Here is a 27,633-nt window from a genome sequence, read left to right on the forward strand (position 1 = left end):
TCCTAAGCTCAAAAATGTGGTCCCCCACCCTGTTAAGCACAAACCTGATAGGCTAGTTCTGTGCGAAGATGATAGGAACCACTTTTATGTGTGGACCTGGGTAGATGAACGGGTTCATAGGTTCGATAGCTGGCTCGGGCAATACGATACCATGTATAGCCTGAATGAGGTATGGAACGGAATAGCCGTCCAATACGGGACCAATGACTATAGGGACCTTTCGAGGTTGACGTCCACCTATAGGGAAGGTACTCCCCCCACCTCTCCTGAAGATGGGGGAATTTCATGGTCTCCGAGCTCAAGCTTGGAGGAGAGTTCCAGTTAGGTTTTTCTCCACTTTTTTTTTATATATATCTTCTAAGTTTGTTAGCACCATGCTAAGCCTTGATTGCAACTGTGCAAGTGCTATGGACTCTGACCTTGACACCGTGCTCTTCAGTGGGGGCGAGGGAGCTCAAAAGAGTAAGCGCCCAAGAGGATCGCAGAAGTCAGACCGACCCTCCAAAATCCCCAAGCACACTGAGAAGACCCCACCGGCCTTAACTGCTACGAGCATAGCCGAGGACCCAAATGCCCAGGTCGACGCATCTGTCTCGACCGCATCTTCCATGCTTCCTCCAGCCACAACTCTTCCGATGCTCGGCCAACCCCCGAAGAAACCCTCAATCTCCAAGTCACTCCTACCGTTGGCCCGACCTCATGTTGATGAGTTCGTGCTTGACAGAACCGCTGGGGCCCACGGAGCCGTAATTGGTTCAGATGTCCTTTCTCGGGTGGGTTAGAGTCTTTCAGGATTTGACTCTGATCATTGGGAGTTTGTAAATAAAGCTCAAGACTGCAATACTCTTTATGATAAGAGTATTGAACTTACTGCCGCGGTAATTTTTGCACTTTACCTTTAACAACTCACATGCCTTGGTTTATGTTCTAATTCAATCTCTATGTTTCAGGCTCTTGTCATCTCGGCTCAGCTTAATTATAAGCTGACCAATGAGGTGCATACGAGCATGTCTCTGGCCCATGAGTCGAGGGATCTCCAGCTAAAAACGGCTGATGAACTCAAGGACTCGAAGGCAGAGATTGAAAAGATGAAGGCTCATCTTGCAGAGCTGGAGAAAGCTAATGCCCAGCTCGAGGAGGAGAAAGCTGCCACTTTCAAGATAATCGAAAATGAAAAGGCCCGCCTCCTAAATGAGTTCCAAGAGAAGAAAGACAAAGCGGTCGATCAAGCCATGTACAAGATCTGGGCTAACAATGCTGACCTCGATACCAGCTTCCTAGGTCCTCTTGAGGCGAAGCTCGTAGATCAGTGGAATGCTCGACTTGAGGCGGAGGAGGCTGCTCGGGAGGCTGCTCAGGAGGCTGCTCAGGAGGCTGCTCGGAAGGATAGTCATGCTATTCGTCTTGGGGGGTCTAGTGCTGCTAGTGCCGAGAAGGCTAAGGAGACTGCTCCTTCTTGAATCTTATCTCGGGGCTGTGTCCCTTTATTTTTATAATTGTTTTAATTTATGCCCGTAGGGCTGATACAATTTCTTTTTCTTTTCTCTTAATACATTTCTTGGTTTGAAATATTTTTCACATTTTGTATTAAAGAATTGCGTATGTTTGTTTATTCGTACAAACATAGTTTGGATTTAGGCTCGAGGCTCAATGCATTCATGCACAGTTTGCTCGAATTATCCGCTTCCGACCTCGTTATTCATCAAGGTCGGATATTACTTTAACCATGAACTCGAAAGTACTTGTATGGTGTGTAATGCAAACAGTTTAGTTATATCTTATTTTTTAGTTACTTTTTCTCGTCCTCGGTTATCTCTCTGAGGTTATGAGTTCGAAACTATTTTTTATAAGATACTCTAGTCTCGATTTCGACTTAACTCGAAGTAGGTTTATTTTCAAACTTATCGTCTATTAGTTTTAGCTGGTTTGCTCCAAACCTTTTAAGGTCGTGATTGGTTTGTAATCCATACACTTATAGTTTTATCCCAACTATCTTAACTCGCGCATTTGGTTACATCCAAACACTTATGTTTTTAATAATTTGGTTATATCCAAATTATCTTAGCTCACGTATTTGGTTATATCCAAACACTTATGCTTTTCGTATATCTTAGTTTATTTTTCAAGCTAGTGGTATTTATATATATACCAATGATGCCCCCTTAATATCCTATGAATGTGACCATAGGTTATTAGATTAAGAGAGATTGCAAAAATAAATCATATCAGTCTAAATAATTCTTTATTTGATAAAATCCGAGAGTAGACAAAATAGACAAGCATGGTTGCAGGCAACATCCTTCCTACACTATTGATAGTAAGGTCTTAGGTGTTCGCCATTCCATGCTCGCGATATTAGGCTTCCATCCAATATCGCTAGCTTGTAGACACTGGGTCGGATGACTGACTCTATCTGGTATGGTCCTTCCCAATTTGGCCCGAGCACACCAGCTGCTGGATCTCGCATCGCCAAAAATACACGCCTTAGCACCAAATCTCCCATGCCGAACTTTTGATCCCGAACTCTCTTGTTGAAGTACCTGGTAGCTCGCTGTTGGTAGGCAGCGTTCCTCAGCTGAGCTTCGTTTCTTCTTTCCTCGATCAGGTCTAATGTTTCTTCGAGCTTTGGTCATAAGCGTGGGTTCGAATTGTAGGGATTTCGACCTCAATAGGCAACATAGCTTCGCAACCTTATGCCAGAGAGAACGGGGTATGTCCCGTTGATGTTCGAGCTGTAGTCCTCTATCCCCATAGGACTTGGGGCAATTCTTCGGGCCGTTGTCCTTTTGCTTCCTCCAACTTTTTCTTTAGCGAACTCTTGAGAGTTTTGTTTACAGCTTCGACCTGGCCATTCGCCTGGGGATGAGCTACTAATGAAAAAATCCTTATTATTCCATTCTTCTCGCAAAAGTTGGTGAACAAGTCGTTGTCGAACTGGGTTCCGTTGTCGGATACAATTTTCCTCGGCATCCCATATCGGAATACAATGTTTTTTACCACAAAGTCAAGGATTTTCTTGGAAGTTATTGTTGCTAACAGTTCAGCCTCTGTCCACTTTGTGAAGTAATCTACGGCAACTACAACATACTTCACACCACCCTTGCCAGTTGGGAGAGAGCCTATTAGGTCGATTCCCCATACCGCAAATGGCCATGGGGAAGTCATCATGGTCAGCTCGGATGGTGGAGCTCGAGGAATCATGGTGAACCGCTGGCATTTATCTCATTTCTTTATGTACTCGAAAGAATCTGATTTAATGGTAGGCCAGAAATAACCTTGGCGTATGATTTTCTTGGACAGGCTATGCCCCCCAGTATGGTCTCCACAGAACCCTTCATGAATTTCTTCAATGATCTTCTTGGCTTCGGGTGTAGTCACGCACCGAAGTAATGGCATGGAATATCCCCTTCTATACAGCTTTCCGTCCAAAATGGTGTAACGGGGAAGTTGATACATTAACTTTCGAGCCTAGTTCTGATCTTTTGGAATGACTCCGGTCTCGAGATATTCAACTATCGGGGTCATCCAGGTAGGCTCGGAATCAATCATACACACGTCTTCCTCCCCCGGCTCGTTAATGCTAGGTGCCGAGAGGTGTTCTATTGGCACAACATTTAGCTCATCATTCTCGGTGGAAGTAGGAGCCAAGCTAAGGCATCTGCATTTGAATTTTTCTCTCGGGGAACCTGTTCGATCGCATAAAACTCGAAATGTTCCAATGTGGATTTTTCCTTTTCTAAGTAAGCTGCCATTTTTGTGCCACGAGCCTGGTATTCTCCCAAAATTTGGTTAACCACAAGCTGGGAGTCGCTGTAGCAATGTATTGGTTTAGCTTTGAGCTCTTTGGCTATACGAAGTCTCGCTAGTAAAGCCTCGTATTCGGCCTCGTTATTCAATGCATTGAAGTCGAATCTTAAGGCAGAATGAAATCTGCTTCCTGCGGGAGTAATCAAAATGACCCCTGCCCCGATCCATTTTCATTAGATGACCCATCGACGTAAAGTTTCCACAGCTCGTGGGCCGGGGTTATAACTTCATCGTTGGTCATGCCGGTACACTCCACTATAGTCCGCCAGGGCCTGTGCCCTAATGGTTGTCCTCAGGTGGTAAGTGATCTCGAATTGCCCGAGCTCAACTGCCCATTTAAGAAGTCGACCTGAAGCTTCTGGCTTAGACAAGACTTGTCTCAGCGGTTGATCGGTTAATACATGGATGGGGTGCACCTGAAAGTAGAGTCGTAATTTGCGAGATGAATGAATTAAGCTGAGAGCTAGTTTTTCCATCAAGGGGTATCTCAATTCTGCCCCCAGTAATCTTTTACTGATGTAGTATACGGGCCTTTGTACCTTTTACTCTTCTCGCACGAGCACTACACTTATTGTGTGTTCGGTAGTGGCAAGATACAAGTATAGTGTTTCTCCCGTAACAGGTTTTGATAAGATGGGGGGCTCTGCGAGGTGCTTCTTAAGTTCCTGGAAGGCCAGCTGGCATTCTTCCGTCCATTCAAATTTCTTGCCTCCCCTCAACAAATTGAAAAACGGAAGACAACGGTCTGTAGATTTCGAGACAAACCTACTTAGTGCCGCCATCCTGCTGGTCAAACTTTGGACATCTTTGTGTCTTTGAGGTGAGGGCATGTCGATTAGGGCCTGGATCTTGTCTGGGTTAGCTTCTATCCCACGAGCATTTACAATGAAGCCCAGAAATTTTCCGGATGATACCCCAAAGGAGCATTTATGAGGATTAAGCTTCATGTTATACTTCCGGAGCACGACAAAACACTCTTCGAGGTCGTCAACATGGTTATCGTTAAGTTGAGACTTGACTAGCATGTCATCAACATAAAACTCCATGTTGTTCCCTATTTGCTCCGAAAACATCATGTTCACGAGCCGCTGGTATGTGGCCCCAACATTTTTGAGCCCGAATGGCATGACGTTGTAACAGTATAGTCCTTTGTCTGTTATAAAACTCATATGTTCTTAGTCAGGGGCATGCATGGGAATCTGGTTATATCCAGAATAGGCATCCATGAACGACATCAGTCCATGCCCTGCCGTGGCATCCACGAGCTAGTCAATCCTTGGTAAAGGAAAACAGTCCTTTGGACAAGCCTTGTTGAGGTCCGAATAGTCAATGCAGGTTCGCCATGTCCCATTTGGCTTCGGGACCAACACCGAAATGGCTACCCAGTCAGGATAAAAAGCATCCCTAATGAACCGATTTTCTTTTAACCTATCGACCTCCTCCTTCAGTGCCTTTTTTCTGTCGTAATCCAGTTGTCTTCGCTTTTGTTGCTTCGGTGGGAAGCTTTTATCGATATTCAGTGCGTGGCTCGCTATGTTCGGACTTATTCCAACCATGTCCGAATGTGACCACGCGAAGACATCCTGGTTTTTCTTCAAGAAGCAAATTAATTGCTATTTGGTTTCCTCCTAGAGATGTTTCCTGACCCTTACTGTTTTGGAAGGATCTGACTCTTCGAGCTCTTCTAATGGTTTGAGGTCAGTTTTCTCCTCCACCCTTGGGTCGATCTCCTCATCTATCTCCAAGATCGTCCCATCTTTGTTTTGAATGATTACGAGTGCATGTGCACTCGTCTGTCTCTTTCCTCTAAGGGAGATGTTGTAGCATTCTCTTCCAACCAACTAGTCTCCCCTTAACGTCCCGATGCCACTAGGAGTAGGGAACTTAATGGCCAGATGCCTCACAGACGAGACTGCCCCCAACCCTAGTAGGGCGGGTCTTCCGAGCAGCACGTTGTAGGCCGAAGGTAGGTCTACTACCACGAACTCCATCATCTTGGTTGCTGAGACTGGGTAGTCTCCCAAGGTTACGGGGAGTTCGATGGATCCCATGCAAGCGGTCCCTTCTCCTGAAAAGCCGTACAGTGTTGTTGCACATGCTTTCAGGTCACAAAGAGTGAGTCCCATTTTCTCTAAGGATGCCTTATAGAGAATGTTAACTGAGCTCCCATTGTCTATGAGAACCCGATGAACTCTCTTATTTGCCAGCTGAAGAGTGATGACCAATGGATCATGGTGAGGAAACTGAACATGGGACGCGTCGTCCTCAGTAAAGGTTATTGGCTAAGATTCTATCTTTTGATTTTTAGGAGCTCTAGGTTCGGGTTCATAAGGAGACCCGTCCCCAGTTTTTAGCTCGTTCACATATCTCTTCTGGGCATTTCTGCCCATTCCCGCGAGATGAGGCCCTCCCGAGATGGTTATCATGTCTTCTCCATCGATCGGCGGGGGCCTATCTTCTTCCCTGGCTCGGGAATTGTTGTTTTGTGCAAGTTGTGGCGCAGCTGCCCTTTGGCTCGTAGGCGCCTGATTAGTGTTCTGGTTTTTGACATATTGCCTAAAGTAGCCCCTCAAGATCAAACCTTCGATCTCGTCCTTCAACTGTCGACACTCATCAGTAGTATGCCCGGTGTCCCTGTGAAATCGACCATATTTGCTGGAGTCCCTCTTGGACTTTTGATTTCTCATTGGGTCTAGACGTCTAAAGGGGACCTGGTTTTCATTAGCCAGGTATATGTTCTCCCGAGACTCGTTGAGCTCGATGTACACTTTGTACACCGAGAAATATCTTTCCCCCTTCCTTTTCTTTCCTCCTTCAGCCTCGGGGTTACTCCCTTCGTTCTTCTTCCTCTTGGAAGGGTTTTCCGCAGCAGGCTTTGAGGCTGGTGGGTCCGCCGATGTTGAGGCAGAGTTTATGTTTATCTTTGTAGTTACGGGCTAGGAGGTCACATTAAGTGTCGACCTCACTTCCTCTACATTGACAAACCTCTGTGCTCGTTTGTTAAACTAGGTTAGGGACCTCACCGATTTTCTCTGCATGTCGTCCCAGAGAGCGCTTCCTGGCATTACTCCAGCTTGGACAGCCATTAGATGACCGCTTTCATCCACATTTCGGGCCCGGGAAACTTCTAAGTTAAACCTCGTAAGGTAACTTTTTAATGTCTCGCCTGGCTGCTGTCGAACATTAGTCAGAGTTGATGCCTCGGGTCTGACCCCCATCATGGCTCTGAATTGCTTCTTGAAGTCCTTAGACAGCTAATCCTAAGAAGTGATTGAGTGTCTTCTATATTTTTTGAACCAGCTCTTGGCTGGTCCCGTTAGCGATGCCGAAAATAACATACATCTGAGCTCGTAACCTATGTTACTTGCTCTCATTATGGTATTGAATGTACTCAGATGGCTGTACGGGTCGGACTTTCCCTCAAACGTTGGGACGTGAGGGATCCAAAATCCTTGAGGAAATGGGGTATTGGAAATATGGGGAGCGAACGGTTCGAGCTCCTCATCAGAGTCCTCATGCCGACCTTGGCCTTGCTCATTTTACAAAAGTCTGAAGGCCTTCTCCAACTGATCGATTCTTTCCTGGGCCGGGTCTATGAGAGGTCTTGCCTGAAATTGATTGTCATTGATCACAATTCCAGGCTCGCACCTCCACAGGGGATCTTTTCGCCCATTTAGGTGATCCCTCAGGTCTGGGTTTGTCGGGTTAACGTTACCCCAATTTTGATTCAAGTGTTCCCGTAGGTTGGAGCGATTCCTGCGGCTCCCAGTATTCTTTCGACCTCGGTCATACATACTGACCGATCTAGTATCTCCCGAGTCGTCACTGGTAAGACTCATCGCATGATTATTTCGAGAGGGGTCTCTTTCATGCTGCCTTGTTTCTGCAGTGCGAAACCGAGACATTTGACTTCTTGTAGACTGAGCGCCCCTTCACTCCCTGAAGGCTTCTCTGTTCCCCTGCCTCGTTCCCGCACGTCTTTCCTCGCCATCTCGATCTGGCTGAGCATTCTTGGGATGTGGAGAAGGATATCTTATAGGTGATGGCGGGAAGCGTATGGGTGAAGGTGGTTGCCACCCATTTCGAGGCCTAGATGGCCCGGAGTTTGCCCGAGACGGGTTGGTTGCATTCTGCGTGTTTCCAGGGATTTGCGTCTGAGCCTCTGCAGGGATTCGGTTATTCCCAGTTCCCGCTGGTACTTCCGCAGTTGAATTAACCGGAGCCCTAGCTCGGGTACTCCTCTGGGGTCTCGAGGGAGCGGATGGCTCTGCTGGTGCCAGAGGCTATTCTGGCCTTCTCGTGGCAGCATTTTTTTGTGGATGCCCGCGAGGCCTGCAGGGAGGAACATGCATGTCCCTCGGAGGAAGGGCTTGGTTTTCACGCGGAGGCGGTGGCTGGGCCATCTGAGCCTCCGTGGCTATCCTAGCCAATTCCTCATTCTACTTGTTGGCTTCGGCCAATTGCTGTTTCAGCTTCCGGTTTTCAAGTTCCACAATGGGAACGTACCGCTCAGGGTTGTAGTACATATCCTCATCCCTTGGAGGTGCTGGCGATCCCCGAGAATCAGAGGACTCGCTTCTTTCTTCATTATCCGGGTTTACCATTGGCTGCTTCCCAGGGCATCTCGGATAGTTTTCTTCAGGAATGTTTTGATCGTTTGCGGCCATAACTTGTTCAGGGACTGAATGCTTAAGGCTATCAATGAAAGCACCAAACTGTTGACGCTGTTTTTTGTCAGCAGTGAATATAGAGCACGTAAACAATAAATAATTATAGCCAGAAAAAATACAATAAAACAAGAAGGATTTTTTACGTGGTTAGCAGTTAACTTTGCCTAGTCCACGAGTCTTTGTTATTAGAACTTTAAGATATTTCTGGAAATTCTTCAGAGATGAATTCTCCAGAGTTTTTCCCAAGATCACAAAAATTTTCCGGTCCTTTTCAAAGGTACCAGACTTCTCTATTTATAGAGGAAGTCTCAGAATACTATCCCACACGTCTCTGGGAATTTCCCCTTTACATCAATAAATTAAATGGCTTTAAAAGCCTGTAACTCCTATATACAAGGAAACGTCCCCTGAAGACCAGGGGGCGTATAACTGAATAATAAATATCCCTTTATTATAGGGAAGTTACAACAATAAATGTAGACTGCGTCTCTCCAAGTGACTCATTAAGATGCTCGAAGTTAGCAATCTACCTCGTCAGTGTCGTGCCAGCCCAGGTCTCTTAGTGACTTTCGAGTTGTAATATTTTCCCGAGATCATGTTTTTTCGAGCTCATACTTATGTCAGGCTCGGAACTCCTGATCCGAGGCCACCCGAGAATAGACGTATTTTGATGTCTGTCTTTTGAGATTGTGAGGACTTTGAGGCTACCATCTTTGAGGTTACCACCTGCTTTGTAGGTTCGGTGCCTAGGTTGCGAACACGGATTCTAGACATTGCGAGCTCACACCTGACGAATCCAGCTTTCGAGATCACAATTCTCAAGGCTCGAAATCTGGGTATAACACTCACTTTTTAAGGCTCTCAAATAGATGACTCGCGCTCCGCGAATCCTAAAACCTTTTTGCGAGCCCTAAAAAGACTTTTTTGTAGTAGTGTCTTGTCAAATTTTTTCCACCACACGGGTTATTTCACCTAGGCCCTTGGATCTCGACTGACCTAATCGGGTGGCCTAGATTGGTTCCTGAAGTTTACATATAAATAGGGTAAACAGACTTGAACCTCACCACCTTTGCATTCAAAAAATTTCATTTTCCTTCTGAAAACACTTTCAAAACCTTCAGCATTCCCTCCTTCTCCAGAAGCTTTCAGGCTACTATCTTTGGGGCTTTCATCACTTCCCTCGACCAAACATCCAATCTGTAAGTATCTCTATATCTAGTTTAAATTTCATCTTCTTATTTTTCAATAAGTTTTATGAAATTTTCCATAATATTTCCTTACTTCGATTATGTTTGAATTTATTATGGGTTTCTGTTAAGCCAAAGACAATTATACTAGGTCTAAATAAAAATAGTGTACAAAAAGAAACGGGTGATTATCTGATTTTTAAAAGAGGATCGTCTGAGTGTGTGTAAAAATTTGAGGGTTTTTAGGTTCAGTAATGGGTAGCTTAAAGGTTTCAATTTCTCGAGTGGTTTAGCATTAAACTGCTTCCCAAAAAGGTACTAGGTCTGGCACGCGGGTCCTAAATTATCAGGGGATTTTCTGAGTTTACAGCCCGTGGTCACTGAACTTGCGTGAACACACTAATTGTTTCTAGTAGAAATCTTAGCTCGTATATCTCTTAGGTCGAATAGATCGAGTTCAAACCTTTAGGTTGCCATACCTTTGTCACCGTAGCAAGGTTTTATCTTAGGCCACCTCTCACATGTCGTTTTGTCACTAGGCGAGCTAACTCATGGCCCACCAGAAGAAGTCAGTCACGAGCTCTTTTTCTCAAAGTAAGAGTAAGGGTAAGCAAACTACATCTAAGACCCCTATTCCCCACTTCGGCCCAATAGTGGATAGGGAGATCGTAGTTGACCCCAACCCCTTTTTTGAGGTTGAGCGTATCAAATCTTGGATAAACACTCAGGGCAAGAAGAATAAAATTTACTGAGTCACGAGATCGAATTGGGGTTTGAAGGTCTTGTTGCCCGCCCTCCACTGGAAGGAAAGCAGAGCTGCACTCCACTTCAGGATGACTTCGGGGCCTGGAGGGACGAGCACTTGAAGGCAAGTGCCTTTCTCCCTTTGGACTAGTATTTCATAGATTTTTTGAACTATGTCAAACTGACACCATTCCAGCCTCTCCCCCAATTCGTATCGACTTTTGGTGGGACTGAAATATCTATTCATGAAGCACGAGTGGGAGGTTCCCACTCACGCCAACATCATGTACTTATTTTGTCTCAAAGCCAACCCCGAACAAAAGGGGTGAAGTGATGGCTTCTACAACCTCACCAGATTCCTCAATACGGCCTTCGTCATTGACCCCCCTAGCCACCTGAATGGCTACAATGATCAATTCTTCATGTCAAACAGGTTCAAGAACCACACCCATCGGTATTTCAACCATCCTTGTAAGTTTCTCAACTCCTCGAACTTTGTACTTGAATTCCTTATCAATCAAATTTAAACATATTCTAATTGCGTTGTTACTTTGTGCAAATATATATAAGAGAAAGGGGCGGTCAGAGACCCTTAGAGGTCAATATGAGACGGTGGCTCGTATTTCTACCAAGGAGAAGGAGTTCTGGATGGTAGTTAATGACGATACCATGGTGGCCTACAAACTAATCTAGAAAGATCAACCACTGGCCATCAGAGCTTAAGGTTTTCCCCCCGAGCTCCCTCCTCCTCAAGAACTCATCCCTGACATTGAAGTCATTAAAGAAAAGGAAGATGTCGCGCAGCTGGTGCGCAAAAGATAGGTATCTTAAGATGGACAACATCCTGACCAAGGCCGAGCTGAATCGGGGGCAGCAACTGTCAGAAGCGCCCCTTGTTTCAAAGAGAGGAGGACGGGTTATTCACATTTCATTTGATGGTCAGAGGCGAATTGAAACCTTCGGCCATGGTAACCCATCTAGAGAATTAAACTGAGCTGCTGCCAGTTTTAGGCTAGTTCGATTCAATCCAAGGCAGCTCGTGAGTCGACACCCAGTTGATCTGGACCTGAATGTTACCCTCCTTCAGTGTATGGATCACTTGGTTGTACGCTACGACTATAGCTACCCCCAGTGTACTGTAGTGGTAGATAACACCCTTCATTTTATATTTGCCATTTTTTAGGAATACGGTACAAACCTTCTGTCATGGCCTTCCCTTTGTCATGGTGCTTTTACCCCATGTATTAGAAAGGTCGTGCATGAGTCTAGTCCAGATGAGGAGCCTGAACCTTGTAGGTCCCAAATTGTAAAAATATTAGAGTCTCCCCCTCCCCTGATAGTCCAAGAGTTAGAGGTTTTACCCATCCTGGTTCGTAATCCAGAGCCGATCATAGTAATTTCATCATCTAGCTCAGAGGGTAGGGCTCTTGCTCTATTCTTTGCCTTGTATTACCCTAACTAGTCATTTCTTGGATCTGAATTTTCTGCTCATACTTATGTAGGCGAAGATATGGACCTGAAGGGCACCTTCAAATCTGGTGGGGTCGGGACTGAACCCATCGTCAAGAAGGCAAGACTATTGTAACATCCAAAATTTGATATTAAGGCTGAGTGCCTTGACTATAGTGTCTGGAAGGCCTAATTGGGATTTTATGAGCGAGTAATGGATTTTATGCATGATGATGTGTTATAAGTGAATTATGTGGTAATGTGATTAGACATGCATGTTTGTGTGTATTAAATATGCATGTGGGCCCATTTCTGTGAATAGGGGCGTGTTTGTAATTTTGGCCCGTTGAGGGCAAAAATATAATTATGCATGTTTATGAGTGAGAACCCCAGTGTTATGGGGATATATTTGAGATGTGTGGTCTGAGACGATCCTAGGGAGAAAAATAGCATAATAGTCACAACGGGATCGATACTTGGTTCGGGGTGAGCCTAGGGGTATTTTGAGAACTTGGCATGTGCCTAGGGTTCATCGGGTAAAGGATAATAATTAGTAATTATTTGGGTATGTCGGGATTAAATATGGATTTATAGCGAAATTTGAGGATTAGCGGGAAATGTGGCAAATGACAATTTTGCCCTTGGTAGCATTAAAGGACTAGAGATAGACTTAGTGGCATTTTGGGTATTTTACAGCTGGGGATAGACATAAGCTAACCTATACTCTAGAACTGACCAGAACATAGGAAAGACACAACATCTTCTCAGCTCTCTCTCTCTCCCTCACGATTCTCTCTCTCTCTCAAAGGACTAAAGAAGTTTTGTTGCTGAAATTAAAGAGAGAAGGCTTGGAATAAAAGGGGATTGAAGCTAGAGGTAGTTGAGGTTTAGCTAAGGACTGGGTCATCATTTGAGGTAAGGTTGTTTCTATGTTTCTTCTGGTAATTACTGCTGATTTTATTGAGTTCCTATGTGGTTTAGAGGTTCTATAGGGTTGAACTTTAGGATATGATTTCTGGATTTTGATGAGTTTGTGGGGTAAGTTTTGGGGTATCTTTATTAGTTATGCTGCTTTGGTATGAATTGTGGAGTGAATTATGGGTCTAGGCTATGATTTATGTAGATTTTGGAGAGGTTGGCTCATAAAAATGGTGAGGTTTCTGGGTTTTGGGGCTCGAGCCGCGGCCCTGTTCATCAGGCACCGCAGTCCGCTTGAACATAGAGGCTCGGGGCCTCGAATTTTTGCCAGGCATCGTGGCGCACCTCAGCTTACGCCGAAGCCCGTGTTCCCCAAACCTAAGAGCAATGCTCTTTGACTTGAGCGCGCTGTGATCCTTAAGGGCTGGGTCACGGCTCAAATAGGCAATTTTGGCCAAATGAAGGTTTTAGGCTCGAGAACCCAAATGTTAAGGCTTGTGAAGGATTCTACTACCCGGTTTAGTAGAATTAGAGGTCTCAGAGGCTAGTATGGTATTTCAAAGGCTTTTAATTGATTTAGATCATGATGGATATTTATTAATACGTTGCGACTAGGTTTTACTACTTAGGCTCGAGATTAGGAATCGTGCTCGGGATCGCTTTGGGTTGTCAGCTCAGGACACCAGGTATGATTACTGTTTGTGCCTGTAGAGCTAGGTGTTGTATAGTGTTGTATGCATTGTTCATATTGGTTATGTCATGCATGTAATTGTGACTGATTGGCAAGAGCCGGGATTGGCAAGAGGCGGAAGCGGCAAGAGCCGGAAGCGGTAAGAGCCAGTAGCGGCAAGGGGCCGAGATCGACGTTAAGCATGCTGAATGCTGGCCGCCAGGGCGAGACCCTGGAGGGTGCTGTACACACCCATTTGACTATGACAGCAGACTTGGTGCCAAGTAACACACCCCGATCAGCGAAGGCCGCTATTGTAGTATCGAGATGTCATTTTATTGTGTTGTCATGTTATTGTGTTGTCGTGTTATTGTACTGTCGTGTTATTATATTTTTGTGTTATGGTATTGCTGTGTTATTGTATAGTTGTACTATTAGGCTGTTATGCCATTGTGCTATTGAGCTATTCTACTGCGATTATGTTGTGCATTCCAATGGAAACGTGTAATTACTTGATGTCTATGATTAAGTGTGTATTATTTGAAGTATAATATTGTATGTTGTGCTTGAAGTTCTCTTGTTGAGTCTCGGCTCACGGGTAATCTGTGATGTAGGTAAGAGTAAGGAAAAAGGTCGAACAACCATGAGTTGGAGGGAATGGCGGTGTGTACATGTTTGGTCTACCTGGCCGCCACGGCTGGGGTTGTTTTAGGGAACACGTGGTGAATGTTCTCTTTTGTCGCCTAGGTCGACTGTACAAAATCTTTGGATTGTAAATGTATTTTAAAACAGTATTTTCGGATCCCAATGTATCGTTTTTATGAATTTTAATGAATGGCCAACTCTTTTAATCTAATGTTCATTAAATGAGTCTTTATTTTGGTTTAATCACACTTTTTAACCTAAAACCTTGATTAGCGAGCTAATGGCACAATTATAAATCACATGGTAATGGCTCTAAGGAAGTAGGGCGTTACAACTTGGTGTCAGAGCGTGCCAATGTTTATGGTTCCTGAAGATTGACCGAACATGTACGCTTGCTGCCAGAGACAAGCTCGACTCAGGGTTGGCTAGTGATAGACCCAAAACGGGTATGTTTTAAATATTTATAACTCGCAAGCGCATGAATCATATATGGAATATAGTGTTCGTGTAAGCACAAGATCGAACCCAAAGGAGTTGTCTAAAATTGAAAAGAAAACTATTTTAAACCAAAATTAATAAATTATAACCTAGCTCCAAAGATTGAAGAGATTTTTGAATGATGAAATAAAATAAAAGACAATAATATAGAAATTAAAGACAACATATATTACTAAATTAATAATTGTAAACAAGATGGTAAAATAAGATTATTAAAGATTAGAATCCACAAAATATAAGTTCAATAATATTTATAAGTACATTGATTCCCAAGTTTTAGTGATAGTTAAAATAAATCAAACTATCATTTTCCAAATAGATTTATAATTTTAAACACAAATTACTTCTAAAAAAATAAGATCTTCCTTCACTTCTCAAAATTATAATTTCAAAGTATTTAGTGTAAATCAATCTAATGAAATAATAAATAAATCAATGAACATTATTTATAAGGCAAAACATAATATTTTTGTTCTAAGCATGGATGTGTACAATTTGATAACACATCTTACACAAAGAATATTATGTTTTTGCACTAATGAAGAACAAAGTGTAAATATGTGCTAACAATCCAAAATACATGATATTTAAGATGAAAGAAGATATTTGAAGAAGAAAATTCCATAAACTTTGTTGCACAAAATGGGAAATCAACATACAAAATAAATACTATCTAGTTACAAATTGTTTCATCATCACTTTAATAATCTTAAAAAGATTAGAAACTCATAACTAGAATAGAAATTACAAACAGAAATAGGAAAAATTGGAGGATGAACCCCCAAATTTTTCCTCTAAAAACTCATTGAAAAAATGACCAAAAAGAAGAAAAAGATGAAGAGAATATAGAGGTTTGAATGTGTAGAAATTGTGGTATGGTAACCTCCTCTCAAAATTAAGCACTCAAATCCCTTTATAAAAAATGAGTAATAAAATAATCAATTTAAATTAATTGAATTGATTAAATTAATTAAATTAATAATAATATGGCAAATATGGGTAAATTTTAGAGTGTAATGATGATGTTTTGGGGTAAAATGTGTAGAAAAGTTTTGGTAAAAAAAATGGTATTTTGGGACATTGTGGGACAAGGGGACAATTTGTGCCTTTGATGGGCTCAAGAGAAAATAAAGAGGAAAAATGTAGCTTTGTGGTGAATGTTGGCGTGATGGAGCTTGGCAGGGCCAGGTTTGGTCTGGCGTGGGCTTCGGCCAGCAAAGGAAGCTGGCTGGAGGAGGACCGAAGGGCTAGGTGCTAAGACAGTTGAAGTTGAATGAAGGGCCTTGGGCTGAATGGAGGCTTGTGAAAAGGCAGGGGCGTGGGTGCATCAGGCGGGTGTACGGCTAGGGAGTGGGCCTCTGAAGTGCTTGGGCCAAAGGGAGTTGAGCAGGCTCGTGGGCTTCGGCTGGGTGCATCAGGAGGAATTGGTGGTGCGAATGGAGCTGAGCAAAGGGGCATCTGGGGTGGCTTCTGGGCATGGGCCTGGCGTGGGCCCGTGGGGCTGGCTGGAGCTTGGGCTTGTTATGGCATTTTGAAATTGCCATTTTTTCTTTCTTTCTTTACTTTTCAAAGCCCAAAAATTCCATAAATTCCTACAAAATATAAAATAAATCATAATAAAATATTTTCAACTATAAAATAAATCAATTTTAATTATTTGAAAATATTAATTATAACTTAATTTATATTTAACATTTTAAGTTTAATAATACAACATTTTTTTTACCTCAAACTAATCAAAAATAATTCAAATAATTAACTATAACATTTTACAACAAAATAACTATAAAAACACACAAAAATATATAAAATCAAAATAAACCCAATAAATTCAAAATTACTTAAAAACTTAATAAATCAATTAAAAACTCAAGAACTAAGCAACAATTAGCACATAAAGAGTGGTAAAATAACTCTATTTTGTAGAGTTATCAGTTAGTATTAAATGCAATATTTGTTTAACTGTATATTGAGATGCCTTATCTGCTAGAATAGGGAGCATGATAGATATGTTAGTGTTTTTGTGGGATTGAGGTTTGATGAGTGTTGCATGAGCATTTTGGATTTGTGTCTTGATATGTGTAGTATATGGCTATTGTGTTGTTTAGACTTGCTTTGGTTTAGTGCTGGATAAGAGTATCAAGGCTGGTAGGCCAGGTTTTCGGCAACAGATAGATTTGGAAGTTTTGTATCCAAGGCAGTCAATGGGATCAAGCAACGTGAATGATGGTAGCTGAGGCTAGAATCATCTGTCGGTCCTGAGATTGGCGACAAGTGTTTGCTGACATATAAGCAGGATTGTAAAGGCAAGAAGAAGAGATTAGGTGATTAAGACAGTGGGGTTCCGTCAGGGAACGCTGCCCTGTGAGAGTTGGCAACAATGGCACCAGTTATGAATTAACCTGAGGGCGGAAACAGACAGGAATTATTATATGAAATATTCCAAAAGTGTAATCCTCTAGTTTCTAAGGGAGGTTTGGACCCGTACGTAATTGAACAGTGGACAGGCACGGTTAGATTCGCCCTTGACTATATAGGAGTGAAAGGCAATGATAGAGTGGTATGTGCCACGTATGTGTTGCGGGAGGATGCCCGAACCTAGTGGCAAGTTGTATCCTAGACCCGGAATATTGTCATGGTGGGTTGGAAGGAAACTCAGACAATGTTTCAATGAGAAGCCTTATTGTGATGTAGTTTGAATTGCGAGACCGATAAGTTAATGAACTTGGTTCAAGATAGTAAGGCAGTGATCGAGTTTGTCAGTGAGCTTTGTAGATCGGCCAAATTTGCGTTTGATTTGGTACCAACAGATGTGGCCTGGAAGAAGTGGTCCACTCGAGGATTGAACCCTGGATGGCCCAGAATGTTAGGATTGCTCCAGTGTAGGAGACTGCTACCTACACTTGCGCAGCAAGGAGGGCCCTTATTATAGAGGACGTAGGAGACGAGACATGAAGTAAGAGTGTCATTGGGTGGAAAGCTCAGGCAATGGTACCCCCATTTGCAAGATCAGGTAAGGGTGGAGGCCCAGTAACCAGGAAAGAAAGACCTCAGATAATTCTATAACACATGGTCTTAACAGGAGAGTTCATAGTATTCAGGACGGCCGCTAGGACGGCAATGAGGTTTGGAGGAGTTATTTAGTGTGTGCTAGTCGCAAGAGACGTCATGTGGGAGAATGTCGAGCGAAGGCATGTTTTCAATGATGAATGGTAGGGCACATCAAGAGGAATTCTCCGAAGACAAAAAAATGGAAGAACCAAAGAGTACAGATAACCCTACCCCAGTTCGAGTGACCGTCTCGATGTGGTTAGAGCCTGAGGCTAGCCCATCGGAGGCGACCCATAGGTATTTTAGTTCTTGATCCTATTTATAATTGAGCTGATTGAGCTTGGTGCTACGTACCTCTTAGGAGAGAGATCGACATGTGGCACATGCTATATGGTTCTCACGCCATGTGGCTTGAGATTTTAGCATCTATTTGGGAAAATTTTGTAGTAATAGATTGAGTTGGTTCTATGAGGTATACGAAGTGATCTTGAGTATAGATTTGTCTGTCAAATAAGGGACAACCGTGGACTGTAAAATAAGATGGTGACTTCTGAGGTTAAAAGGAAAGGACCCAGTTGCAGTTACAGGGCACCTAGCTGTCGAGGAAGATACCACTAAGGTTATATCAATTAGACCAGATGAAAACTGGATCGACCAGTAAGGTTTCAGATGGGTTCACAAGGATTCATTGGGATGATTGTCACATTTAGAAATTGAGCATGTAACGGGATTAAGGCAGAGATAGAATTTGTATCAGGGACATTATGAAGAATGACACTAGCACAGCAGAAAGAATAAAAGGTTCAGTTGAAGAAGTATTTGATTTGAGGGTTAAGGGCACTGTGTCCTCCGTGTATTATGAACTAACAAGGATACGATGGTTCGAAAAGGAAAGAGGAGTTTGACTCTAGAGTTGACATATGTTTGTGAGATCCTAATAGGGATTAGGCCAGAGGCCTATACTTTGGCCTTACTCCAGTATGGATAGAGGCTTACGAGGTGTTACTGGTGCCAATGTTGAAGAAATGGGTGACAAGTACAACCCCTGATTAGGTGAGGAGACCCTGGAAATTTAGTGGAACTTACTGTGTAAGGAAAAGCCAGTGGAATTTTGGATAAAATAGAGGAAGTCTTACAGATTAAGACTACCATACTTGTGAAAATGTTGCAAGTAGTGACAAAGTAAAGGACCTGATTATGGGATAATAGTCAGGTTTGTTGGATTGGTATCCTGGTATATTTGAATAAATTCCGAGGATGAAATTCTGATAAGGAGGGGATAGTTGTAACATCCCGAATTTGATATTAAGGCTGAGTGCCTTGACTACAGTGCCTAGAGGGCCTAATTGGGATTTTATGAGCGAGTGATGGATTTTATGTGTGATGATGTGTTATAAATGAATTAGGTGGTAATTTTGGGGGTTTTATGCCCTAATTAAAACACAATTTCTTTGTAATCTCATTTATTATCAATAAAAGAATAGAAATCATTTTTTGACTTGGTCAATCACTTTGCTCACATGTTTTATTTTCATGATTATTTATTTAATATAAACTTCTATTAAATCCTGAGCATATAGCTAATCGTATTTATAGTGACGTGATCACAATGGAATATAAATATGATTATATGTTCAAAATAAGTTAGTCCTAAGATTAGTCAGTGCACAAGATTTACACTAACTTGACAATCTACGATATGATCTACTTAGACATTGTGGTGTTATGTTCTTTCCAGGACATTAGCAAAGTAGCTAAGAACGGATGTATGTGTTACATCGGACAGGACCGATATTGACAGTTGATAAGATAAGTAAACATACCGTTATTATCTATTCTAGTCATATCATATAGTTGACCATAGGTCAATTCAATCTCAATTCTGAGTGGTTAGTATTCTAACTGATTGTATCATTTGAGTTCTTTGACTTGTTCATTACAAGCTTACCCTACGGACTAGCCCATACTTACATCTTGGGAACTCGGTAGTATAAGTGAGTGGGAGTGTTAATCATAGATATGAACATCTATAGCTTCTGATGAAGAAGTGAAATGATAGTTTCCTTTTAGTTTGGCTCAAGGTGTTAAATGATAGAAATCTCATTTCAGTAATTAAATTAGTTTACTGAAGTATCATTTACAAGGAACTAAGTGTTTTAAGGATAAAATACAATGAGGGGTAAAACGGTATTTTAGTCCCATCTCATTGTAGATCGTCTATAGAGGATCGAGTGACAATTATGGTTGTAACAATGGATAATTAATAGCGTATCTATATTTGTTATAGAGCGTTCTATGAATTCAAGAGTGCAATTCCGAGTCTTTAGTGGAGTCACGAGGAATAAATAAGTTAGTAAATTTATTTGTTAGATTTATGATAACTTATTGGAGCTTGATTTCATAGGTCCATGGTCCCCATTGTACCTTGGATAAAATCATCTAGATAGTCTCAATTAATTGATTTATTATCAATTAGTATTATCAAAGTTGACCAAGTTAATTTTGGATAGTTTCACAGAGTTATGTAATTTTGAGAAGAAAAGATAAATTATGGCAGATTTATTAATTAAGATAAATTGGTATCTAAATTAATAAATAAGTTTAAATCAAGTTTCAAATTATAAATAATTAATTTTATAAAAGATTTAAATAATTATTTAATTAATTAAATCAATAGAAAATAATACATGCATTGATTTTAAGTCCAATGAGCTTATAATCAAATGAGAAATTTCATAGGCCTAAAGCCCATGATAATGTCGACCTAGGGCTTCTAATTAGCTATTATTTTATTATTTTTTAATTTAATTAAATGGCTTAATTGAGTCTATAAAATGAGTGCTTAGAGAGAAGTCAAAACACAAGTTTGACAAGTCACAAGTCAGATTTTCTGATAGTTTTTATATTCTCTTTAAACAGAAGTCATTTTCTAAGCCTCTTTGTTATTTTCTCTTCTTCTCTCTGTATCTATCTCATGTGTTGAGAATTTCCTACTCTAGTCTATGTGATTCTAAGGATACTTTGGAAGACTGTGAAGATAATAGATCGGTTCAGTTTCTTGATAATACTCTGCGACAGAAAGGATACAAGGGTTAGAGAAACTGAAGGAATGACTCATTCATTCCGCTGCGTATCCTGTAAGTATTCTTATCATTGTTTCTCTTTGAATTCAATTTTAGAAACATGTTCTAGGTTATCTCATATTAATTTGTTTAATATTAGATCTACATGAAAATAAATAAAGAACGTGTATAAATTTTCCTAACAACTGGCCTCAGAGCCTTTGGTAATATTTATTTTCATGCATGAATATGTTAAAAATTGGATTATTTGATGTGTTTGAATAATTTGATGGATTTTCATGTTTTTATGAAGCATATTGATTTTATGTGGTTATTAGCAATTTTTAGGATATTTTGTAGTGTTTTCTATGTTATTAATTTTTTATATTGTGTAAAACATGTTAAAAATTAATTAGAAAATGATTTTAGTTTGAAAATTTTCATAAAAAAAAAAATTCGGAAATTTTTGGTCTGGCTGCCTATGCGTGTGCGCACCAGCACGCACACCGCGCGCACTAGCCACCTTCGCATGCGATGAACAGTATAGCGATGAACAGTACCGGGTACTGTTCATCTGATTTTTTTTAAAAAAAATTTAAATTAAAGAAAAATAAAAATTGTGAAAATTAATTATTTATAATCACAACCAAAAATATCATATTTGTTTTATCATTTAAAATTATTTTTTAAAATAAGATATTTTTGTTAGTTGAAATTTAAATAATTAGATATTTTCTATAAAGATTCAAATTCAAATTTAAAAATAGTCTAACAACTTAATTTTAAATCTTTTAATATATTAAAATATTATAATTATAATATCAGATATTCAAGATATTTTTATTAAATCTTTATTTGAAAATATAAATATCTTTTTGTTCTATAGTTTTTAATATTCAAATTATTTGAAATTTGAATACTGTTAGTTAGATATTTTTTATGGATATTTGAATTTGATTAACTGTTTTGAGATATTTTATGTTTGTTATAACTATTTATATTTTATTTTTTTAAGTGGTTAAAATATTATCTAATAGTTGTAATAACACAAGATATTTTTTTGAAAAACAGTAAACATATTAATTTTAAAATTTAAAATTGATTAAATTTTAAAAAATATCATTTTTTTCAACCAGTTAATAAAATATTTTTTTTAATAAATGAGATTTAAATTAACTTTAGTTAATTGTTGATAAATCCTATTTAAATTAAATTAATATTTTTTTTTCAAATTAACATAAACAAAGTTGATTGTTGATAAATGAAATTAAAATTAACTATTGTTAATTTTTGATAAATTTCATTTAAATTGACTTATTTTTGTAAAAATTTAATTAATTTGAATTTTTTTTGATAAATTCTAGATAAGTAATTGTGGTATTTTTGCAAATTAAATAAATTGTAGTATTTTTGCATAAATTCATAGAAATGCTTATATAGTAACATGATTAGGCACATCCAATTATAGCATGTTTGTTTGCACTATATGAGGTATTTTTGCAATTGGGCTTAGATGCATATAGTGGCTCATATGTTTGTTAGATATATGGTTTTTGCAAAATAAAATATTCATAAAATGATAGGTTTTATTTGGGCCCATTAGAAAATATAAAGTTTAAATTTCTCTCTTGTGGGTGATTCCACTTGTAAAGGCTCATTTGTTTTGCATGACTATAGTGGGCCTAATCAATTAATAATAATTAATAAAATGAATGTTTAAATTCCTGTCTTTTGGACCTTGTATGGAAAATTGGGGGCCTTTGTAGTGGAAACGACATACTAGACCCAACTCTCCTCCATACAAGCCCAATTGTTAAGGCCCATTTACCAGAGTTGGACTATATTGTATAGGTTCATTATATTAGTTAAACCTAAATATTGATTAGCAACAAATTAATTCTAAATTAATTGAATTTATTTCAATGTGATACTTTAGAATTAATAGGAAATTATAGGAATTTGGTTTTAAAAATTATAATCTTACAATTTTTTGGAGAACCAGTCATTAATTTTCAAAAAATAATAAAAATACTATTTTTTAATTATATAATAAGCTTATTTTAAGATTTATATTCGGTCTCCACCGTTGGTTTAACAACGTCAATAGCTTAATGGGGCCTCGAGGCTCTTTGATTCGTTCCCCTATGGAAGGTATTCATTAACTATTTTGATAAGGTTAGATTTCGAAAGATAAATAATTATATGTCAAATTCTACTAGACTCACCCCTACAGTGACTAATAGGACTAAATCTATGATTATCAAAACTGTGGGTCTAGCTCATAAAATAAGAGAGTTTGTTTTCTTATTTTGATCGAATAGTAAGTCGTTAATAGTGGTGTCCATTATTAAATGAGTTTACAACTCTATTTAACTAGTGGTATTTTTTACTCTCGCCAACCGGGACAAGGATATCATAGATTAGTTAAAAACCTAAAGAAATAGAGATATGATTGTTTTTGTTATTTTTTCTCATATCTTACATATTTTTTTTGTATATGTTGTGCTATTTTTTGAAATTTGTGTGAATATAAGTTTTATTGAGCAAATGTGATAGATTTCTATTTTATTGATAATTTGTAGTTTTAAGCCAAGTACTGTCTGTGTCTACTCCCATCCTTTCTCAACTTTCAATGGAGAAACTCACTGGAGAAAACTTCCTTAAATGGAAGCAAAACATCAGCATTGTGTTGATTGGTGACAACTCCAAGTTCGTCATGATTGAGGAATCCCCAGAACGAGCACCGTGTCCGCACGTTCGTGATGGCACCATAAATGCTTTGATAGCACCGTCTCTGCACATACATGATGACACCGTGAATGCTCAAAAAGCACCGTGTCTACACGTTCGTGATTAACTCAACTATGGTCTGACGTAGTTCATGAACGATCTTCAAATTCTTGAGCCTATCATGGGTGGACCTAGTAAAGGAGGAGAAAATAAGACTACTGTTATTACTGCTGATCTAGCTAAGGCTGAAGCTAATCAAGCTTCGTCTTCGAAAGCTGGAAACAAGAAGAAAGGTGGAAAAAACAACAACCCCAAGCCTGCAAAGGCTGCAAAGATGTGTGCACAACCAAGAGCACAGACGCATAAGGGGAAGAACAAGAAAAACAAGAAAGGGAAAGGTAAGTGTTTTCACTGTAAAGAGAAGGGGCATTGGAAACAGGATTGCCCCAAGCTTCTAGCAGCGAAAAACAAAGGTAATGATTATAGTTCATTTATCTTAGAAACATGTGTTTTAGAGAATGATAAATCTGTTTGGATTATTGATTCTGGATCTACCAACCATGTTTGCAACTCTTTACAGCTTCTTGAATCGTGGGAGGAAGTGAACGAAGGTGGCTTAAAGCTTAGAGTTGGGAACAGAGCGTTCGTTAAAGTCCAAGCCAAAGGAATAGTTCGTCTGAAGTTCGAAAATAAATACTTAATTTTAAATGATGTATTTTTTATTCCGGATTTAGTAGAAATTTAATTTCAGTTTCCATGTTGCAATTAGAACGATTTGTTATGAATTTCACAAGTTCTAATATATCTATTTCTCTCAATGGATCACAATTGTGTATTGCATATTTGGAAAATGGGCTTTATATTCTGCGACCTAACGAACCCCCCGCTCTTAACAATGATTTATTCAAAGTAGCTAAACCTAGGACCAATAAACGCCAAAAGATCGATAACGATAATATGACATATTTATGGCACTCGAGACTAGGTCACATTGGCTATGATATGATTAAAAGACTTACAAAGGACGAGCCTTTGAGAGAACTCACCTTAGGTGAATTACCATTTTTATGAATCTTGTCTAGAAGGCAAACTGACCAAGCGTCCATTCTCTGCAAAGGGTGATAGGGCCAAAGAACCACTTGGACTTGTTCATTCAAATTTTATGGACCTTTGAATGTACAAGTTAGGGGTGGTTTTGAGTATTTCGTTACTTTCATTGATGATTACTCTAGATACTCATGTCTTTACCTAATGCATAGGAAATCAGAAACCTTTTTCAAAGTTTCAGGAATTCCTAGCAATGGCCCAGAACCAATTAGGTAAAATGTTAAAGATCTTGCAATCTGATAATAGATAATTATTAGTAATTATTTGGGTATGTCGGGATTAAATTTGGATTTATAGGGAAAATTGAGGATTAGCGGGAAAGGTGGTAAATGACGATTTTCCCTTGGTGGCATTAAAGGACTAAAGATAGACTTAAGCTAACCTATACTCTAGAACTGACCAGAAAACATAGGAAAGACACAACATCTTATCAGCTCTCTCTCTCTCAAAGGGCTAAGGACGTTTTGTTGCTGAAATTCAAGAGAGAAGGCTTGGAATTGAAAGGGGATTAGCTAGAGGTAGTTGAGGTTTAGCTCATGGCTGGGTCATCAGTTGAGGTAAGGTTGTTTCTATGTTTCTTCTAGTAATTAATGCTGATTTTACTGAGTTCCTATTGTGGTTTAGAGGTTCTAACTTTAGGATATGATTTCTGGATTTTGATGAGTTTGTGGGGTACGTTTTCGGGTATCTTTATTAGTTATGCTGCTTTGGTATGAATTGTGGAGTGAATTCGGGTCTAGGCTCTAATTATTGTGAATTTTGTAGAGGTTGGCTTGTAAATATGGTGAGGAATCTGGGTTATGGGGCTCGATTCGCGGCCCTGTTCATCAGGCGTCGTGGCCCGCTTGAACATAGAGGCCTGGGCCTCGGAATTTTTCCCAGACGCCGCAGCGCGCCTCAACTTGCGTTGCGGCCCGTGTTCCCCAAATATGAGAGCAATGCTCTTTGACTTGAGTGTGCTGCGGGCCTTAAGGGCTGGGTCGCGACTCAAATAGGTAATTTTGGCCAAATGAAGGTTTTAGGCTCGGGAACCCAAATGTTAAGGCTCAGGAAGGATTCTACTACCCGATTTAGTAGAATTCGAGGTCCCCCAGGCTAGTATGTTATTTCAAAAGCTTTTAACTGATTTAGATCATGATGGATATATATTAATAAGTTGTAACTAGGTTTTACCGCTCAGGCTCGGATTAGAAATCGTGCTTGGTATCGCTTTGGGTTGTCAACTTGGGACACCAGGTAAGAGAACTATTTGTGCCCGTAGAGCTAGGTGATGTATAGTGTTGTATGTATTGTTCATATTTGTTATGTCATACATGTGATTATGAATGATCGGAAAGAGCCGGGAGCGACAAGGGGTCGAGATCAGCGCTAAGCATGCTGAATGTTGGTCGCCTGGGCGAGACCCTCGAGGGTGTTGTACACACCCGTTCGACTGGGACTGCAGACTTGGTGCCTAGTAACACACCCTGATCGGCGAAGGCCACTGTTGTAGTATTGAGTTGCCATGTTATTGTACAACTATGGTACTGCTTTGTTATGGTACTGCTGTGTTATTGTATTGTTGTACTATTAGGTTGTTATGCCATTGAGCTATTCTACTATTGTTATGTTTTGCATTCCAACGGAAATGTGTAATTACTTGCTGTCTATGACTAAGTATGTTTTGTTGAAGTATATTATTGTATGTTGTGCTTGAAGTTCTCTTGCCAGGACTCGGCTCATGGGTGCTTTGTGGTGCAGGTAAGAGCAAGGAAAAAGGTTGAATAACCATGATTTGGAGGGCATGGAGTGGTGTGTACATGTTTGGTCTACCTGGCCGCCACGGCTGGGGTTGTTTTAGGGAACACGTGGTGAATTTTCTCTTTCGTCGCCTAGGTCGACTGTACCAAATCTTTGGATTGTAAATGTATTTTAAAACAGTATTTTAGGATCCCAATGTAACATTTTAATGAATAACCAACTCTTTTTATCTAATGTTCGTTAAATGAGTCTTTACTTTTGTTTAATCACACTTTTTAACCTAAAACCTCGATTAGCGAGCTAATGGCACATTTATAAATCACGTGGTAACGACTCTAAGGAAGTAGGGCATTACAACTATCAAAGAAAAGCACTTCCAAAGTCAGAGTTATCACCGGATCCCCTACAAAGGATAAGGGTGCCAACTCCACTCAAAAGTTGCAAAAGCAAAAACAACCACCAGCTCAAGGTAACTGTAGTTATCATTCACGAGGCTCCTCCTCCTCCTTGTGACCCTGATCTTGTTCCTAAAGTTTCTCAGGACGGAGCCCCATCTGATAAGCTCCTAGGTACATAGTCAGGGGATTTACAACTGCCATTCAAGCCACTCAAGGTTGCAAGGATCCCGGAAGCGCTTCGAGGACCCCTCCATGACATGGAGAACAACATGGTGGGTCATGCCAACCAAGCTTACGTGAAGGACCTAAGGGCCATAGAGGAACATTCCCCAGGGGACGTCCTGGAGTCAGCCTTGGGGAAGAAACTGACGATATGTTATCCTTTTTCCTCCTATATTATTTCCCTTTTGTTTTTACTTTTGCGAGCTAATCATGTCATGTATTTTTCTTTTACAGTCTTGTTTAGCTCAAATTTGCGATGTTTCCCGGATCCAAGCTCAAAGAGTTGAGCTTAGGGCCGCCCTGGCTACATCCCAAGACAACGAGCGAATTGCCAAGGAACAGGTCATTGAAGCAAGCCGGCGACGAGACAAGTTGCAGGTCGAGGTTGACAGCCTCAACAAGAAACTTAAGGAAGTCAATGTGCTCAAAAATAAACTGTCTGAGGTCAAAGTGAAAGCCAAGGAGGATTCCGAGAAGGCGAAGAAAGATGTTGAGCAGGTGAAGCAAGATGTTGGCGAAGCAACGAACGCCCTGGAGGAGATGCTTTATCGGTGTTGGGCATACTACCAGGAAGGGGATTTCTCCTTTCTGGATACGAAGCTTTGGGGACGTTATCTTACCAAGTTCCATAGTCGACTCTCGCAAGAGCCCTCCGAGACCGTGGAGGCTTCTGGAGCTGCTGAGGGGGGTGATGATGAGGTGACATCACAAGGGCAAGTTATCGGAGCTCAGTGA

At 40.4% G+C, this 27,633-nt stretch overlaps 1 protein-coding gene across 1 annotated transcript; it reads left to right on the forward strand.

The window, feature by feature from the left end:
- Positions 1–1,088: 1,088 nt before the first annotated feature.
- Positions 1,089–27,633, forward strand: LOC133832782 (uncharacterized). Its single transcript, XM_062263081.1, has 2 exons — positions 1,089–1,436; positions 27,133–27,633. The coding sequence occupies exons 1-2, from the start codon at positions 1,089–1,091 to the stop codon at positions 27,631–27,633; spliced, it is 849 nt and encodes a 282-aa protein (XP_062119065.1).

The sequence above is a fragment of the Humulus lupulus genome, chromosome 4, assembly GCF_963169125.1.
Source record: "Humulus lupulus chromosome 4, drHumLupu1.1, whole genome shotgun sequence".
NCBI classification, from domain to species: Eukaryota; Viridiplantae; Streptophyta; class Magnoliopsida; order Rosales; family Cannabaceae; genus Humulus; species Humulus lupulus.

What these genes read in the sequence shown, in the direction of transcription:
- LOC133832782 (XM_062263081.1), top strand. Translation starts at nt 1,089, where the DNA reads ATGAAGGCTCATCTTGCAGAGCTGGAGAAAGCTAATGCCCAGCTCGAG. An exon ending in GTGCTGCTAGTGCCGAGAAG is followed by an intron (nt 1,437 to 27,132) that starts GCTAAGGAGACT and finishes TTTCTTTTACAG; the next exon opens with TCTTGTTTAGCTCAAATTTG.